Below are 18,702 nucleotides of genomic sequence, written 5' to 3' on the forward strand. Positions count from 1 at the left end.
GAAAAGAGAGAGACAGTGTATTTGAACACAAACAAGACATCATATACTTTGATTTATTTTGTTGTATTCTACTTTTGCCTAGAAAAGAGATATTTATTTGTGATTTTGTTTTATCATACTGTGGTGTCTTCACATGAATACAGTTTTTTTTACTGTATTTAGTTCCCTACTGACAAAATAAAGATCATAATCTTTGCTTGCAGACCCTGACTGGGCCTCCTACACTCTCGGTATCTTTGTGTGTCTGAACTGCTCAGGGATGCATCGTAATTTGCCCGCTGTCAGCAGAGTGAAATCCATACGTCTGGATCACTGGGAAGATTCACTAGTAGAGGTATCCATATGTAGTATTTATATGAGTGACTAATAACATGCATGTACTATTTCTTTTACATTTTTATATACTGAGTAATTCCACGGTCCACTTAATGCAGAGTCAATACTTCAACATTTTAATATGTATATTGCATATATGTAGATTTAGTTACATTTTAATTTTTATTTATTATTTTGAATATATATGTATATATTCAAGCGAATGGGAAAGTGGTCTCTGACTTTGGACCCCATTCACTTCAATGAGAAAGTGTGTCCTTCAAGAGTGTGTCACCCTGCATTTCACTGCACATGTATGAGCATGTGACAAATAAATCTTGGAACCTAATCTGTCCACTGTTTTAATGCTCAGATAGGTCATCGTTGAAGAGTATCTCATTATGGATACCGGTTTCGTTTATTGTTTACAATCTCATAAGGTCTGTCTTGCAAAGCAGGATGCCTAAATTCATTGGATGACTTTGCATAGTAACTGAACTGGGGTCTGAATATTAGTTGTCTTGTTATAACCTTTTAAATCTCACATCTTGTGGTTTCAGTTCATGCGAGAGAAGGGAAATTCTGCAGCCAAAGCTCTTTACGAAAGGTGTGTCCCTGCCTTCTTCTACAGACCGCAACAAAAAGACTGTGTGTAAGTGAATTTCACCGCAACCACAATCCATTGACCCCGTTAATTCTGTGGAAGTGAAAAGTGAAGACTCGACAGATGGTCTATTTATTTTTAGTGAATGGGAATGTTGCACATACAGAAAGAGGAACTAACAGTCGGGGTTGGGTACAGAGGTGGAGCCACTAATACAGACAGCATGAATTAGACTCATTCATTCTAATCAGTATTTTGCTTTACTTGTAGGGTTCTTAAGGATCAATGGATACGTGCAAAGTATGAGAGAAGAGAATTCACAGGAGAAAACAACGACATCCAGCAAACTTATAGCTCAGGTATATTTCCTAGAAGTATTCCCACACCAAAATATTCTTCCCAACAGTAAAATACTCAGAATTCAGTCATTTTATTTATCTGATGTATTTGTAACCCAGACGTGTTTGAGTCAACACTATGGAAGAAAGGAAAAGACAATAAGCAGTTTCTTAAGAGGATCTTCCTGCTGTCCCGGAAAGACTTTACCCTCAAATACTTCATGAAAGAGGATGTGGGTAGTTTCTTTGGCTTATCATCATTTTTAATACACAATGTTTTATGAGCATACTTGGGTTACAGTCAATTACCTTTTTGTTTTCAATCTTTTAAAATCATCCCTTGAAAACAAAGTCTAAGGTTGCCAAAGATGTCATCAGCATGAAGGACCTGAATGCAGTTTTCCAGCCAGAGATAATTGGTAACGCTCACGGTCTGCAGATCTCCTATGTGCAGGACGAACGTACCAGGAATCTGTTTGTTTACCATGAGAACGGACAGGTGAACGCATCTATTCATTTCTTTTATATCGAGACTTAATCTGATCCGAGTTTATTAGACCTATTGAAGTTCACCCTGTAGATCCCTGCCCAGGATTCACTTGTTTACCTAAAATTTATTAAACTTTTTAGACAATATACACTGATTTATGTGTTAGTCTTCCTGATATAATGTCCTATATCTGACCCCTTACAGGAAATTGTATCCTGGTTCAACGCTATTCGGGCAATCCGCTTGGCGTACCTCCAGAGGACAAACCCCACTCGTCAAGAAAATGATGTGAGACAAATTTTCAGATTTAGCTATAATAGCTAATTAAAGTGTTAAACTGCAACTTTTGTTCAGCTAACGGTGTTATCCATGTGTCTTTACACAGTTAATACCTCATATAACAAGAAACTGCCTGAGGGAGGGGTACATGGAGAAGACCGGCCCAACGGTCCGTCAACTATCTGAATTTATGGCCGAAGTTGGTAGAACTTCCTGATAAGGCAGCCTTTATAAAGGGTTTATAAGCATTCATTAATGGCTTAATTAATGGTTAATACATGATTTACTAATGCTTTATAGACCATTTATGAGCCATTAATAGACATGATTTTTAGGTTGCCAGGTTGTGAAGAATCCCTCTTTTATATATATATATATATATCATATAATTAGTTTTATGTCATTCTTGAGGAAATCATCTCTGATATACCACTTACCTTCTGGGGAGGGCTGCAGGGCATCCAGATGAAAATCCATTGATGAACAATTTATTACCATTTATAACTGCAGACTTTATTTTCATTAATGACTTATTAAATATAACTGCAGACCTGATGATTTATCAGAATGTGTGAGATATTTAACCTTTTATTAATGATTCATAATCATTTATGATAGTCTGCTGTTTGTTGAGAGACACACACAAAGCCTGTCCAGTGTGACGGCAGTCTCAGCATGTGTATAGATGTGGTAATACTAGACTGGTACTGATGTTTTACTTTATCCTACTGTGAACATTCAATGTGCTATTTTTCCTTTTTGTCCTCAAGCTTCACCCAAAATATTTAATAATAAGTTCCTGGGTGTTAATAAAGGGTCAATATTGCATAATTTCTAAGTCATCAGGTCTGCAGTTATATTTAATAAATCATTAATGAAAATAATTCAAGTCTTCAGTTGTAAATGTTAATAAATTGTTGAATGGATCTTCATCTGGACGTCCTGCAGCCCTTTCTAACTCTAACCTGGCAACCCAAAACTTCTGCTAACTCATGGCTTATGAATGATCTATAAAGCATTAGTAAATGATTTATTAACCATTTATTAAGCCATAATTTAATGGTTATAAACCCTTATCAGTCTAATCAGAAAGTGGTACCCAAACGTTAATTGGATTTCTTTAGATTTGTGATATCTGCCAAACTAACTCTCATTCGTCTCTCTCTCTCTCTCTCTCTCTCTCTCTCTCTCTCTGTCCCTTTTTCTATGTGTGTGTGTGTGTGTGTGTGTGTTTTGGGTTGTGTGTGTGTTTTCAGCAACGGGAGCCATTCAAGAAGAGGTGGTTCACATTGTGCTTAATGAACAGAACGCTTCTATACTTTAAGTCCCCATTGGTAATGAACAGAGAATTACACAGTTTCTACAGTGTGTGAAAACTCTAAATAAAAAAAATCATTATAAATAAATAAATAATAAATAAAATGGTAGTCAAATATTAAGCAATAACTTTACAACAACATTTCCATTAAAGTATTATAGTTGTAATCAAATGCAGATATTAGCCTAATATGAAACAAAACATGGTGTTTGCATTTAATTATAGTGAGTTGTTTGTCTTCATTGTCAGGATGCTACAGAGTTGGGAGCCGTCTTCATCGGCACAGAGAGCCACAGCTACTCTGTTTCAGGGAACAGCGGCCGGAGCACAAGAGGAGGCCGGTGGCACTGGGGCATCACGCTGCAGACTCCAGGGAGGCAGTTTGTGTTCATGTGTGAGCAGGAACAGGAGCAGACGGAGTGGCTGGAGGCCTTCAGAAAGGTCATCTCTCAACCCATGACCCCAGAGGACTACGCTAGTAAGATACTGACCTCACGCAGGCCAACTGATCATCACATGCAATGTATTAAATAATGGTTAACTACGTTACGGCTCTGTACTCGGTCTTAGTCTGTGTCTTTTTCTTTGTCAGGAGAAGCCGACTTCAGAAGGGGGAAATGAGTGGAACCTGGTTTGCAAAAGTCCAGGATGCATTAAAAGAGAAAGTATTCTTTTGGGACATTAACAGACTGAAATCTTTACTTCCAAAAGATGCTCCTGAAAACCTGTCAGTGAAAAAACTGGAGACAAACTCTCTTTTACTGGCTTGACTGCTTGACATCACTGACAAATAATCAAATCTAACACTTTGCAGAGGCTATACTAACTGTATGAATTCACACATTGTATTTATTTATAAGATGACTGTAGATTTTGCAAATCATTTTCAAGTTTTGTAGTGATTTAGTATTTTTTTTTTCTGTTTAAGTCATTTTGCACATATTGAAAATATTAAGTTTGTCTTTATATTCACACACCTGCATTTTAGCTGTCTGTATAGTTCTGGTGAACTGAAAGAACTTTATTTTAAATAAATTTACACAGTTTCACAGTTGATTTGTGCTTTCAATATTTTACCATTTTATGATTAAATGTATATTCCTCTTCAGTAACACAGATACAGTATACTGTAGCGATGTATCACAGATGACCAAAGTGGAATATATTATGAATTGCAGAGTGGCCTCTATTCCAATGCCTTTATTATCATGTGCACTGGGCAGATTAAGGTTGGATTACCATCCAGGCAAAGCAGGAAACTGCGGCTCTAGATCCACAGGAGGCACAAACATTCCCTAACAATCTTTTTGGCCTTTCATCTGCATCACCTGCTGTAAATTTCCTGCAGTTTAGGGAGGTTGGTCCTTCCTAAGAGCCAAGTAGTCCTGTTTGGTGCTGCTCCCCATCCAGGTGGTGATTCTCCCAGACAGGATGCTCTCTGTGGGTGTAAAGGTTCCTGTGCACCTGTGGGGGAGCTTAAAGTGTCTTAGATGTCTGAGGTGGTAGAGATGCAGACGGGCTTTCTTCACTAGGGTGGTGATGTTGCAGGATCATAACAGGTCCGGTGTTATATTTGAAACTGAACACCCTCTCTACCTGGGCTCCATTGATCCTACGTGGGTGGTAGTTCCTCTGCTGCTTCCTGTCAAAGTTCACTATCAGTTCTTTAGTTTTACTAACGTTTTGTATCTGAACTGAAAATGTGCTAAAAGCTCACTGAGAGTATTATATCTAAGTTTTCATTATTTTATAGTATACTACAATTATAAAAAAACTAGAGCAGCTGTATGTACTGTGTGTAACTGCATCTCTATTGCTGCTGTTTAGTTTTCTTGCCTGTAGGCGGCGCATGTTGACAGGACAGCGGCTCCCGAGCTGGGAGAAAACAGAAGACATCTCACTCTACACCTTTCTCTTGGTACCGGAAATGTCATTGAGACTTTGAGCAGAGCCGAGTCTGAAAAATAATAGGATTGCTCTTTATATTTTAAGTCGCAGGTTGTTATCATACTAACCGTAACAGACTACTAATGTTGACCCTTTCGGGACGAGTAAACAGGCGACTTTTTAAGCTTTTACGCGACTCTTTTATTAATATACGATCTTTGCTCGCCCTCTCGGTCAGCTGAAGCGGAGGGGCGTGGTGCAAAGCACGCTTGCTAGCGCTCACTAATTCAAGTGCATATGAGTAGGTTAGCTAGGTGAACACAACAGCAACAACAGCACGGTTTGACTGACTGTTCATGGCAGGTGGGATATAATAAAACAACACCGCTGGTTGCTTGGATATCCGTCGGGTTGTATTTACAGATCCCTGCTGTCTGTTGTGAACCAGCGTAAACCGGAGCTGAAATGCGAACGTAGCCGTTAGCAAGCGAGCCAGGCCGCGGAGAGCTGGCCGGCTGTATCCTTCATCTAGACAGGAGCCTAAATGTGTCACACAAACCAATTTACCGAGTTGGATCTCGACGCTGGAGAAGATGCGCAAGGACGTGAGGATATTATTAGTAGGGGAGCGTAAGTGAAGCTATCATTAATTTACATTGTGTTGTCTGCAGAGTCTCTTCACTTCACAGTGATGCTACCAGACGGGCATGTGATGCTGACAACGAGACTAGTATATCATGATGATTTCAGTTCATTCGCCCCCTTTTTTACCTTCGTTTTGTTACATATGGTGTTAATTTGCAGCGTGTTGTTTGTCTGTAACACATCTCTATTGCTCCTAATCTCAACAAGGCTCCTCAGAAATATCATTGTATGTAGACTGTAGGAAAAAAAGGCTGTTGTCACTTTGAATGGATGTCATTTAGGACTTATGTCAACCTCTAGACAGACAGTTAAGCTACTGAATGCGAAATGTCCGATTTTCTTGAACAGCACATTGAAATCACTGCAGAAATGCGTCAGTTTTACAACAGTGCCAAAGAAGTGAATACTGTTTCACATCTGTGCACAAACCTCTGCACAACTCTAGCTCTGTCAGGTGACATCTGCCTGTCGGGGGGTTCCTGTGGTCACTGAACTCTGGGAATATCATGGGATACAGGGAAGTGAACTCCTGACAGGCTAAATCAAAGTATTTTATCTTCCAGAATCTTTGCTACGCATGATATATATGTTGTACATTCCTCTACTGGAACTTCAGCTGTTACAGAGAGTTTTTAGGTCATGGAAGCTTTCTGTCATCTGCCAGGATGAAAGCTGCTAATTCATAGTCACACACATTAAAAATATGGTGGTGCTTTAATAATGTATAATGATCATAATGTGAGATCTGTGTCCCGACCACGTGGCCTGAATACAGTAATTGTTTTAGTGTTCATTTAATAAATGATGTCCCAAGATGATGTCCCAGCCAGTTGGCAAACAAGCTTCAGTGTATGCTAAGACCAAAAAAAAACTCACTCATCCTTCTTGTCTCTGTCCCCCCCCCCCCTCCCCCCACAGCCAAGGTGGGAAAGACCTCTCTCATCATGTCCCTGGTCAGCGAGGAGTTCCCACAAGTGGTACGGATGAATTCTTCTTATATTAGTCATACATTACAAGGATGTTGGAAACCTTATTGATGTCTCTCCAACTTAAACTTTGTCAGTATCTGCCCTTGACTGATCTGATTGTATTATTGAAGTAAACCTGTCTGTATAAGAGTGACAGCCAAGTTGTTTCCATCCCAGGTTCCCTACCGAGCTGAGGAGATCACCATACCTGCAGACGTCACACCAGAGAGAGTTCCCACACACATTGTGGACTATTCAGGTAGTTCAAGACCAAGACTGTTTCTTTGTTTGACTGTGTAGGTGACTGACAAATCTTTTCATGCCATTTCAATTTAACTACATATATTTGTGGTTAAGATTGTGTCGGGAAAACTCTTCTTTAGATACCTTTTATTACCTGGTAAGTTGAGACAGAAGAGCACTTTCCTTGTTTTTATTGAAGTACGTTTGTCTTGGCGTTCACAGAGGCAGAGCAGACAGACGAGCAGCTGTTCCAGGAGATCGCCAAGGTCAGTTAGCACATTAAGCATCTCTGTTAGTGCATTAAGCATCTCTGTTATACTCGGGAGAGAGAAGTGCTGAGTCAGTAAAAGCCTAATGAGCATCTGTGTCTGTCTCTTATAGGCAAACGTGATTTGCATTGTGTACTCTGTCAACAACAAGAAGTCCATAGAGAAGGTGAGTTACCTCTGCTGTTAGCATTTCCATAATTTGTTTGTACAGTAGCACAACTCAACATTAGAGACTGTTTGTGTGACTGCATGACACTCAAATTAGGAGTTTTATCTCAAAGTAGCGTTTGTCTTCTACTTTTGTGTCCATCGTTGTAGGTGACCAGCCACTGGATCCCCCTCATCACTGAGAACACAGACAAGGACAGCAGGTATGTATGAACTTGTATATAAATAGTCCTGTGTTTTCCTGCTCTTGTCACTTCAGCTTTAGGCTGATGAAATATGGGGAGGCAGAAGGTACGTACGTTTCACAGCAGGACCAACTTCAGGAGAAAGTCTGCAAAAGGCTGGTCTCTGTTCTGCTAGAGTTTGAAGTGCTGACCTATATTCACAGGGTGGAAATTTTTCACAATCACTTCTCTGTAAGGCGGGAGCAGCAGCGGACGTGCAGCACTTCACATGAGCAGATTCAGCCCTCTGTGTTGTGAGATTGTCACTCTAAAATGAGTCATAGCTTTTTTCTGGGAGAGAAATTTCCATCCTTTATTTTCAGTAGCTTTAGTAAAACATCTTTACTGTCTCGGAGCTATCAGTAATTTCTCACATAACAAGGGGTTTGATGTAATCTCTGTTTGTGTTGATGTGTCCAGGGTTCCTCTGATCCTGGTGGGGAATAAATCAGACCTGGTGGAGCACAGCAGCATGGAGACCATACTGCCCATTATGAACCAGTACAGTGAGATAGAAACTTGTGTTGAGGTGAGAAAGCAAAACCTTACCATTAAATGAGGGTTGATTGGCCTTATAAATACTTTAATGCTGTAGTAATGCTATTTATTCAGACAACAGACAGATACAGATGTGTTACTCCGGGAAACACAAATGGAAATCAGTATCTTCTGACGTTGTCATTAAACAGGATCTAAAGAGGGGAAGAAACAGTAATACCGGGTAGAAACTTTTTAGGAACCAAGAGAAACAACCTTGTTTTTTATCTGTAGTGCTGTTAGGGGGTTTTATCAGTTCATTGAATGTACTTTAGTTGAAGTAAAAACATGAAAATCTCAATAAATGCTATTTTTTGCATGTTTACTACACAGTGTGGAAGCCCCACAGTCATTCTGCTAACAGGGCATCACTTGTAGGTATTCAGACAGGTTAATTAGACCAGGTGTGTCGCTCAGACGGATCTTGTGTGTTAATACCCTGTCTGGCTTTTACTTGGCTCACACCTACACACACACACACACACACACATAGAGTACATACAGGCATACAGACAGACACACAAACACAAACACACACACACACACACACACACACACAGTAGGTAAACAGGGCTGGCTATACTTACCACTAGCTTATCTGTACATGTCAGACCGTTTTGTTTATAGGGTTGCAAAGGTTTTAAGGCTAATTTGCTACAAGGCTATGTGCTGCACAGTATGCTATATAATTGAAAACCGCTGTACATGTGTATAATCAAACCCCCTTTTTCCTGCTGTTCATAGTGTTCAGCGAAGAACCTGAAGAACATCTCAGAGCTGTTCTACTACGCTCAAAAGGCCGTTCTTCACCCGACAGGTCCCCTCTACTGTCCGGAGAAAAAAGATGTAAGAGATAAACGTGTTTGTTGTGAGGCTTCTGTCACATATCCAGGCGTGCAGAGACTTTTCCAGTTTGTGACATTCAGTTATAAAAATCAATCATTTTGAGAGACTTTTGCTCTGCTGCTTTTTTTTCCCAGATGAAGCCACTTTGTGTAAAAGCACTGACTCGAATCTTCAAAGTGTCTGACCTGGACAACGATGGTATTCTCAATGATAATGAGCTCAACTTCTTCCAGGTAAATCAACTTTTGTTTTTCAATAGATAATATATATATATATATTATAACAATGAGTAGAATTTGTTCTTCTTTTTCTTAATTTAGAGGAGGGGAATCCAGTCCCTCTCTTGTTCTCAGAGCCCTTTTTGCTCGTTATACAAGCATGTTTTTGTCTGACTTCCCACAGCGGACGTGCTTCAACACCCCACTGGAGTCTCAGGCGTTGGAGGATGTAAAAAATGTGGTGAGGAGGAATTTGAGTGACGGTGTAAGCGACAACGGACTCACTCTGAAGGGTAGGAATAGAACTGCTGACCTCCTTTCTGTGTTTTCTAGCACATGAACCTCCGTCACAGTATTCCTGACTGTGTTGTTTGATTATTTCTGTGACTTTCTTCTCTTTAGGTTTCCTGTTCCTTCACACGTTGTTCATCCAACGAGGCCGCCATGAAACAACGTGGACAGTGCTGAGGAGGTTCGGATATGATGATGACCTAGAGCTAAATCAGGACTACCTCTTCCCTCCGTAAGTCTCTGATTAACCCCTTCTGACACTTTTTCTGGTGAACTCTTATATTTTTCTCCTTTTTTATCTTTGCTGTTTTAAATATGACTGTAAGATTTTGTGGTATTTCACCCTGTTCAGGTTGAAAATTCCTCCAGACTGCACCACAGAGCTCAACCACAATGCCTACCTCTTCCTCCAGAGCGTCTTTGACAAACATGACAAGGTACAATCCTGCTTCCCTATTTACTTTTAGCCTCTGCCCTTTAGCGACACTTACAGGAAGCAGCTCAGTACCTAACACTGAATGAAACCGAAATACTCTCCTCCTGCCAACGCTGACCACCTGCTGCGGAGTTCACTTCTTGCCACCGAGGAGGGATTGGCAGGAGAATTAGCCGCGAGGTTAGAATGAAAGTCAAGGAGTTAAAAAAAGAAAGTGGCAGCTTCAGTCCATCATGTTTGTTTTCGAGGATTGACAGGCGCATTGATTGTCTTCCTGTGTACAGCTAAACCAACCTGTGTTTATCTCAGGACCGTGACTGTGCCTTGTCACCAGAGGAGCTGAAGGACCTGTTTGATGTTTTTCCCTACATGCCCTGGGGCCCAGATGTCAATAACACAGTTTGCACTAATGACCAGGGCTGGATCACTTACCAGGGGTATCTCTCACAGTGGACGTAAGTGGGCATTTAATTCATTTAAAGGCTCCAAGTGAGGATCCTTAAAAAGGATTTCACAGAATTTAAGGTCATAAAATGTCTTTAAAAAGTTTTAATTATGGTAGGTCTTAAATTTTAGGTGATGCCTCGTTGCTTGAGAAATATCTCCCCACAGGATTCACTTATTTAAATATTTTTGTCTTCGGCGGCGACTCGCTGCAGTCTAGCTCTTTTTTTTTTTTTCTTTTTCTGGTGATGTTTTGATCGGTTCTCCGCAGGCGGCCACCTGCTCTCACAAAGGTAACAGGATTAAAGAAGCACACAAAACAGTACAGATGATGCTCAGCTTAAGACAGTTGGCCGGGGGGGGCGAGGGGGGGGTTCAGAGGAAACACAAAGCCTTCTGTTATTTCTGATAGTTGCCAGAATCTGGATAATAAGCCGCAACGACCAACATGCGTCATGAAGGAGAAGAGTGGTGACTGCTCAGCTGGAGTTTACAGATGTAATAGACTGTTAAAATGGATGAAAGGTTGATATACTGTAACATGTATGTGTCTTAATGGGGGGGGGGATTAACTACAGCTGATCCTGCGGGTGCAAGAACGACCAGAACAGTGTCGTCAAAATGAACAATTCCAGGCAAATTGTAATTAAAATTTTAAATTAAAATGCTTTTTCTAACATAAAGAGTTTTATCTATTGTAACAGTGGGACACAGTTCATCACATTTTCCATTAATCTGATTACTTTGTGATTTTATATGTGATTGTTATATGGAGATAGAAAATTACCCAGAAAAATGTCCCTTCAAACATGAAGCTCAGCACTAATGTGCATTTGTTTTGCTGTGGAGAGGGTATTCAGTTTTCTCTGTCAAGGTCATAAAAAGCATTCAATTTGATTTCAAAGGTGGACTTTGACATTATTCCCTGCAGTGATAAAATCAAAAAAGACACTATGTCCGACATGGGGACGCTGGGTTGAATGGGCTGAATGTAACACATAGACAGCAGCAATTGTCTTCATTTTTCTCCAAACAAAAGTATATTCCACCACTAGGGCTGATTATTGTTCTTAGATATTTGTGGGCTATGGACTGTCTTATTCTTTGATTAGACGTTTGAAGAATAAAATCAGAATGTAAGAATGTATTTGATATAGGAAATGTACATGCATGACAAAATAAAACACTCCTTTTATGTTTTGTGTAAAGTACTTTGGATTGTGTTACTTTTTGTCCAGGTTAACAACATATCTGGATGTCCAACGATGCCTGGAGTATCTGGGTTACCTTGGTTACTCAATAATCGCTGAGCAGGAGTCCCAAGCAGCAGGAATTACAGGTGAAGCTTCACATCAAAGTTGATCATAACATCACATTCATGGTTGTAACAAGGACATTTTGATTTCAGTTACTCACCATCATTCATTCTAATGTCAGACCTGTTAGCATTATTCAGCATTATAAGTTCATTTATCTGTTGAGTAAACTGCTTTATTGCCACATCAGTAGTCACCTCTGACATCACAGCAGCTGTTGCTGCAGCAGTTCAAACTGAATGTTGTTGCTGTCTGACTGCAGACATGTGTTGTGTACAGCAGCAGTCTCAACTAATCCTCTGATACCCGTGTGTGTTTTGCCCCTGCAGTGACCAGAGATAAGAAGATTGACTTGCAGAAGAAGCAGACCCAGCGCAGCGTCTTCCGCTGTAATGTCTTCGGAGATGTTGGCAGCGGCAAGAGCGGCTTCCTCCAAGCCTTCCTGGGTACAAACCTCATGGTAAACAGAGATAAACACCAGCATTTTAATGGAGGCTTTGCCACTGCAGAATATTTCACCAGGTGGTTTTACTCTTTCATAAGACCCACCCCCCCACCCCCACCCCCCAGGCACCACAAAAACAAAAGTATATGTATGTATTACCTGTATGTTAGTGAGTAAAACATACAGTATATAAGAACTATTCTACTGAAATATTACATGGCACACAATCACATACATTATAACATCAAAAAGACACTCGCTGCATGTTGTTTTTTCTTCTCAGCGCCAAAATATGATCAGAGAGGAACACAGATCCTACTACGCCATCAGCACCACATATGTTTACGGTCAAGAGAAATACCTTCTTGTGAGTATCACAGTTACCTTTTAATATTGCATAATTTATGAGCATTTTTTGTATGTAATGTATTGTTTGTGTATATATATATATATAGAACTATTGTAGTGCTTGTATAAAACAATAATTACTATATATGTATATATGTACTACAGTGCTTTGTGTTTAAGATTCTCACTTCCAAACCTTCGAGGCTGTGAGGATAGCGGTGCTTACCTGGCTGTTTGTATAAGCCTCTTATCATGTCCACCTAATGCTTTTGTCAAGGAAGCATTTATGCTTGCATGACAAAAGTATTAGCATCGCATAGCTTCACTTCACTTGCAAAAGTGCAGGAGTCTTTGCATTCTCTGTTACAATACACAACAATTGAAATATGGCTAGTTTTGGGGTCAGGCAAAAAAGCGCTATTTAATTAGCAATTAAACCACAACAGATGAAAAAGTATTGCATTACTTGCTATATTTAAATATAGTACACTCCTTGACTCATACCTGGCTGAGTTACAGTGATGCCCTCAGAGGTGGAGGGAAATGAGCCAGACAGACCATCTTCTTATACATTAGCTGATGACATTAGTAAACTGTGCCTCTACAGCCAGCCGCAGCGATACAGAGAACATCAGCAGAGACTAAAGTTGAAACTCAACAGTGTTCTTTCTGCTCTCCTCTCCTCAGCTTCATGAAGTGTTCCCTGACTTTGACTACCTGTCTGACGCTGATCTGGCCTGTGACATCGTCTGCCTGGTCTATGACGTCAGCAACCCTTACTCCTTTGAGTACTGCGCCAAAGTCTTCAAGGTAAAACTGTGTAACCGGATCGAAAGAAATATGTTCAACCCTGTTGTGACTTCATCTTGACATCTACTTGATAATGATCATTCATCACCCGCACTTTTCCCTCCTCAGCAATACTTCATGGACAGCAAGATCCCGTGTATGATGATAGCAACCAAGTCGGACCTGCCAGAGATCAAACAGCTGTATGGCTGCAGTCCTCTGGAGTTTTGTAGGAGGCACAAGATGCCACCTCCCCAGTCCTTCACCTGTAACACTGCAGACGCACCCAGCAGAGACATCTACACTAAACTTACCACTATGGCCATGTACCCGTACGTATACAGACACATCATCTGCACTCGTTCAACTTTACCTAAGCATGTTTACACATTAGGTTCCCCAGAGGGTAGCAGATATAACTGTAATTTTACAGACTGAAGTCTCATATATTACTTGACCTGATTACAGCAGCATCCATCTGATAGAACGCGTGGAAAATATATGTATGTTCACCATATTACACTAAAATCATACCAGGATATTCAAAACTTTTATTATCACTTTGCTTGTTCATAAATCTACCAGCTAACGGATAGCTAGCATGGTAGGCTATGATGGTTAGTACACACTATCACCCACCAGAACCAGTTTTTATTTTTGCTCCCAGTGTCAGTTTGGTAACTGTAATTTTATTTATGCAAACTTCGACCTTCTTTCAAAAGACTAAACAATGTCTAGTTTGCAACATGTGTGCAATCCTCTGTGTATTTGTGCCAAATGTCACTAGACAGCTTTTTGTTTTTGTTGGCTTAATGCCTTCTTCTCAGTCGCTGTCTGGGACAGAAGTGTGCAGCTGCTGATTAATTATTAATAGAGAGTTTTGTATTTTTTGGTTGGATTAGATTTTGCTCTGTTTTAGCCCTGTTTCACTATTTAGGCTGAAAGCATCGCACTGTTTTCATGGTTCTTTGGTGCTTTGATGGTTAAGATTCACCTAAAGTTAAAAACACAAACTGTGATCAGAATTGTCCGGAGCCCCGGAGTGGTTGTAGAGAAAAAACATGGGCTTTATGGTGAATAAATTGTTGCCAAGTTAAGGTTGATTTTATAGTTTAATACTTAATTGTCAGTGTACAATTAGTGCAGTTTTTTATTTATATTTATTTCTTATCTGTTTGTTCACACAAAGCACATATACATCTCTTTCTCTCTGTGACCACTCCGGGGTTCTGTAGAATCTTTCTGTGACATCACTCCCTACCTCAGATAAACTCACTTCCCGTCGGGATGTTTCTTCTCTTTGCAAGTGTCAGTATCTGACATCATGTACTGCGTCTACACGCATTAACACACTTCACTGCCCTCTGGACATGTTGCCTTCAGTCTGAAGCCACAGAGGGTTTCCCTGCTGAGCAGGGATACTGATCTCTCCCAGAGGGTCACAGTCCTGCAATCATACTGCAGTTCACTGTCAACACACAGCACCGCTCTGCACGTCACTCACATAATTACATGACAGTAGATTTTAACCCACAGCCAAGTCAACTACATAGACTTTTTTTTTTGTTCCGTCATAGTTTTTTGTAAGAATTTTTCATTCACCATAGGATTTATTGTTTTAACAGGCTAATATCTGTGACTTTCTGATGCACTAGAGTCAGAAAAGATCACAACAATAACAGTGAATTCAAGCACAAGCAGTTTTTTGAATACTTTCTTGAGAATAATATAGTTAGTTTAGAGATTAGTTTGTGTAGTGATTTAATTGGTGTCGAAGCGTATTTTCCTCATCTTTCATGGATCTACAGATGACTCTTATGATGGTGGTGGCATGTTTTAACTTGAACCGTCTTTTCTTCCCCTCCTGTGTTTTGTGTGTGTTGTATTTGGTTCTATATGCGTTCATATATATATGAACGTGTGTGTTGGTGTTTGTCCTCCCCGTATCTCTCCTCAGCCATGCCCGGCTGCGCTGCATGTGCACTTGTAACCGGTGCACCTTCTGCTTGTGTCAGAACTTCCTCAACTCTGAGCTGCTGCAGACGGTCAGGGCCAAACTCTACACTGTGGTACTCAGAAGGTCCTCTTTACCTCTTACATTCTTCTCTTCTTCTTCCCGTTCATTTGTCTTCCTTTCATCCCGCCATGTTTTTTTGTAAAGTTACTTAATCTTGTGGCATCAGTTTCTCAGAAATTAGATTAAAAGTGACATTCATCAGCAAAACCTTGACTTACTTCCAAGTCCCTTTCGTTTTCCCGCCACTTTCCCTTTATTTCATGTCGTCAGAGTCCTTTCAGTTCATTCTTTTCCTCTCAGAAACCATTCTGACATCTTCATTTCCTTTCAGCTTTCTTTGATATTCCTCCCAAGCTTCCTTTATTAGTATCGAAAGCACTTCCGTTTTGATTCCAGTCCCGTTGTCATTCAGTTGATGTTGGTTTTTATTGCTTGTGCTGCGTTCCTCAGCTGTCTCATCTAACAGAGATGTCACAACTCATGTCAGGTCCTGCTGTCTCATGTCATAACTAAAACCCCGCCTGCCTCTCATCTGCCTGAGAATCTCCATATCTGAAGGCTTCGTCCCCGCTCTGTCATCAATATCATCCATATTTTTCTGCATGTCTCTTCTTCCTGTCGACATCATCCCTCTTTGCAATATGTTTACGATTGAGACTATCTTTATTCATATTTGTTGAGAGATATCAGTTGAAGAGAAATAATATTCTGTACAAACTTCTGTGAACTGTGTTAACTCTTTGCTGTCCTCCCCCTTTGTCTCTGTGTCCAGATTTCATTCTTATATTACTTTTTGTTCTGCTGCTCTGTTTCACAGACACGTGAGTCAAGCAGACCTGAAGAGCTCAACCTTCTGGCTGAAAGCGAGCGTCGGGGCCACAGTGTTTGTAGTGCTGGGCTTCGCTATGTACAGAGTACTGCTCAAACCACGGTGATCGTCAGGCACCTGGGTCCACCCCCCCTTACACTGGGTACATATAGAACTATTTTGACCAGTCGCAACACTAGACTTCCCCACTTGTATTCAGCAAATTTATGAAAAAATCTGTCATAGGTTTATGGTTGAAAAGGTCCCAATAGACTGAAAACAAAATGTGTGCAAGCTTACCTTAACTTTTCTTTTCTTTTTTTTTTTGCATTTTCATTCCACTTTACATTTCTCTTCTTGGGGAAAAAAAAGAGAAAAAAATATTTAATTTTGTACCAAAATTGCTAATTTGCATAATCTGTTTGTCTGCAAGTATTTGCAAAGTAAAGATAATATATTTATATTTATATTAAAGAGAAGGATAAGCTGCTGATGAGCCGTAGTGAGCTGCATCTGAGAGTTGCTAAATAGATATTTTTTCGGTTGCTCGCTGATTGAAATAACGAACAACTCGTGTCACTTGTAATAGGGATTGTGATGTGTGAGGTATGCAATAGAATTTATGATTTTATTAGAGTGAACAATATGTAAATACTGTATATAACATAGTAGATGTACATTTGTTTGTCATTAGTCCAAAAGGTCAATGTTTGATTCACATTCAGACACTAAATGCAAAGATATCAGTTCAACAAACAGGTCATAAATGACACTTAAAGTCTCACAAACATTAGCATCGATTGTCAGCACTGACAGATTTCTGGTTTGCCTGTCATGGCCGAACGCTTGGATGTACACTTTTTCTTTTAACGGTTGTACATCTGAGCAGGTCAGTGTTTGATTAACGGATGTGAATGTGTGGAACGAAGCTGCTCTCTGTCTCATGTCTTCCCATTTCCTATGTGTGTGTGTGTGCGTGCGTGTTTGTGTTCTAACATATTGAAAATCTATACTGTATGTTTGCATGCTTCAGAATTTCTGACCACATTCCAGTGTGTTAAGAATTACTGTAAAAAAAAAAAAAAGACCATGCCAATTTCTCCTCATTGCTTGCAAGCTGTCAGAGACCCATGGATGCAGAAAAGTCTCTTAGATGATACTTTGACCCTCTTGGTGATCCCCGGTTAGCTCTCCTGGTTGCAGAAGATGCAATAATGTCAGCCCATTATTAATTTTCATGCAATTGCAACTGTCTGCCATGAAGTTCAGTTTGATGTATTCACTCATCCCTGCCTTTCCAGAAGTTTACAATAAATAAATACGTCTGTTACATTTGGTGTGATGGAATTGATTCTTTTCAGTTTACCAAAAATCTAATTGTCTTGCTTGCTTTCCAGTGAAACATTTTTAATACAGCCCCCAATTTATGATGTAACTTTGTTGTATGAATCAGGTATTAATCAGGTAATGAAACTAATTATTACTCCCTTGAATCCATATAGTCTTGTTTTCTTCCACTGCACTAAGTATTTTATTAGTATGTAATTAATACTGTAACTGCACCATAAATTACAAGCTGAATTATAAAGTGTTATTGAAATGTTTTTATTCTTTTGTGTATTTCTGAATTGCCCGTGATCCGTATTTTTTAAATAAGGCTGATCTTTCAGTCTACAGACGACTCCAATGGAGGGAAATGCTTTACAAGAACATGATCCAGACAATATTTGTCAATTAATAATTACAATCACAGCTTCTATCTCACCAAATAATCAACTTTGATCTCGTCCTGTCTGTGTTATCTTGGGTGAATACAGTATCGGCAAGCAAGACAGAAAACTGTTCAGACAAGATGAGAAGTTGTGTCCAGGATGATATGAGGGTGAGATCTGTTTAAACACAAGAGGGCAGCATTGTTTCAAAGAAGAAAAAAATCCTCACAAGTGTAAAAACTGAGTCACCGATTTCTTTGGCTGCATTGTAATGTATGTTTTACAGTTTAATGTGAAACTAACTCAAGTCTGTTCATGTGTTTAGAAAAGTAAACCAGCTTCCATAATGAGCCAATTTCAGGAGAGGATGGACCAGAGTGGCGTCATGTTTAAGTGGTCAGTGATGTTGTACAAGGTGAGGCTTTTCTGTCTCTGAGTTTGAGAAGATGTGTAAGGAGTCACTTTGAGAAATATCACATTGATGATAAACACTTCAGATCATTGTCTGATTGTGCTGATGTTCCAGTCTGATACAAAAACATGATCAAGGCATCATCTCGACTTAGGAAATCAATTTTTCTCCTCAAGAAGGAGCCCTTCCTTCTGTCATTGTAAATTAACAGCGTCCCTGAGTCATCGCTGTCAGCCACACAGATGCTTTCTCACAAAGAATCTAGTACCTTTGATGATTTTAAAATTTAATTTGGAGTATTTTCAATTCAACTTTTTCCTCAGTTTGACTTTTTC

The 18,702-nt window shown here is 39.8% G+C and overlaps 2 protein-coding genes across 4 annotated transcripts in view; both read left to right on the forward strand.

The window, feature by feature from the left end:
• Positions 1 to 4,400, forward strand: part of LOC137174563 (arf-GAP with dual PH domain-containing protein 2-like) — a 6,515-nt gene extending 2,115 nt beyond the window's left edge. The window contains exons 2-11 of one of the 2 annotated variants that reach the window (XM_067579957.1): positions 204 to 334; positions 876 to 967; positions 1,190 to 1,278; positions 1,378 to 1,490; positions 1,610 to 1,756; positions 1,952 to 2,035; positions 2,133 to 2,195; positions 3,283 to 3,360; positions 3,594 to 3,822; positions 3,940 to 4,400. In XM_067579957.1, the coding sequence (XP_067436058.1) occupies positions 204 to 334; positions 876 to 967; positions 1,190 to 1,278; positions 1,378 to 1,490; positions 1,610 to 1,756; positions 1,952 to 2,035; positions 2,133 to 2,195; positions 3,283 to 3,360; positions 3,594 to 3,822; positions 3,940 to 3,965 (1,052 nt within the window). In that variant the 3' untranslated portion in view covers positions 3,966 to 4,400. Of the gene's footprint in view, positions 1 to 203; positions 335 to 875; positions 968 to 1,189; positions 1,279 to 1,377; positions 1,491 to 1,609; positions 1,757 to 1,951; positions 2,036 to 2,132; positions 2,196 to 3,282; positions 3,361 to 3,593; positions 3,823 to 3,936 lie in introns of both variants that reach the window. The other variant, XM_067579950.1, reaches the window with a different exon arrangement.
• Positions 4,401 to 5,463: 1,063 nt separating this feature from the next.
• On the forward strand, positions 5,464 to 17,573 carry rhot1b (ras homolog family member T1). Of its 2 annotated transcripts, XM_067579965.1 has the most exons (20): positions 5,464 to 5,861; positions 6,795 to 6,853; positions 7,022 to 7,103; positions 7,310 to 7,353; positions 7,469 to 7,522; positions 7,675 to 7,727; positions 8,169 to 8,277; positions 9,030 to 9,131; positions 9,266 to 9,364; positions 9,534 to 9,642; positions 9,752 to 9,872; positions 9,993 to 10,077; positions 10,386 to 10,531; positions 11,759 to 11,859; positions 12,166 to 12,296; positions 12,565 to 12,648; positions 13,317 to 13,439; positions 13,548 to 13,750; positions 15,376 to 15,498; positions 16,253 to 17,573. In XM_067579965.1, exons 1-20 carry the CDS (start codon positions 5,825 to 5,827, stop codon positions 16,368 to 16,370), a joined length of 1,983 nt encoding a protein of 660 aa, XP_067436066.1. In that variant the 5' UTR covers positions 5,464 to 5,824; the 3' UTR covers positions 16,371 to 17,573. The 2 variants fall into 2 exon arrangements, with proteins under 2 accessions (XP_067436066.1, XP_067436074.1); XM_067579973.1 differs by lacking the exon at positions 15,376 to 15,498 and having other exon boundaries at positions 5,466 to 5,861.
• The last annotated feature ends 1,129 nt before the right edge of the window (positions 17,574 to 18,702 follow it).

Source organism: Thunnus thynnus, chromosome 3 (genome assembly GCF_963924715.1).
Source record: "Thunnus thynnus chromosome 3, fThuThy2.1, whole genome shotgun sequence".
NCBI lineage: Eukaryota > Metazoa > Chordata > Actinopteri > Scombriformes > Scombridae > Thunnus > Thunnus thynnus.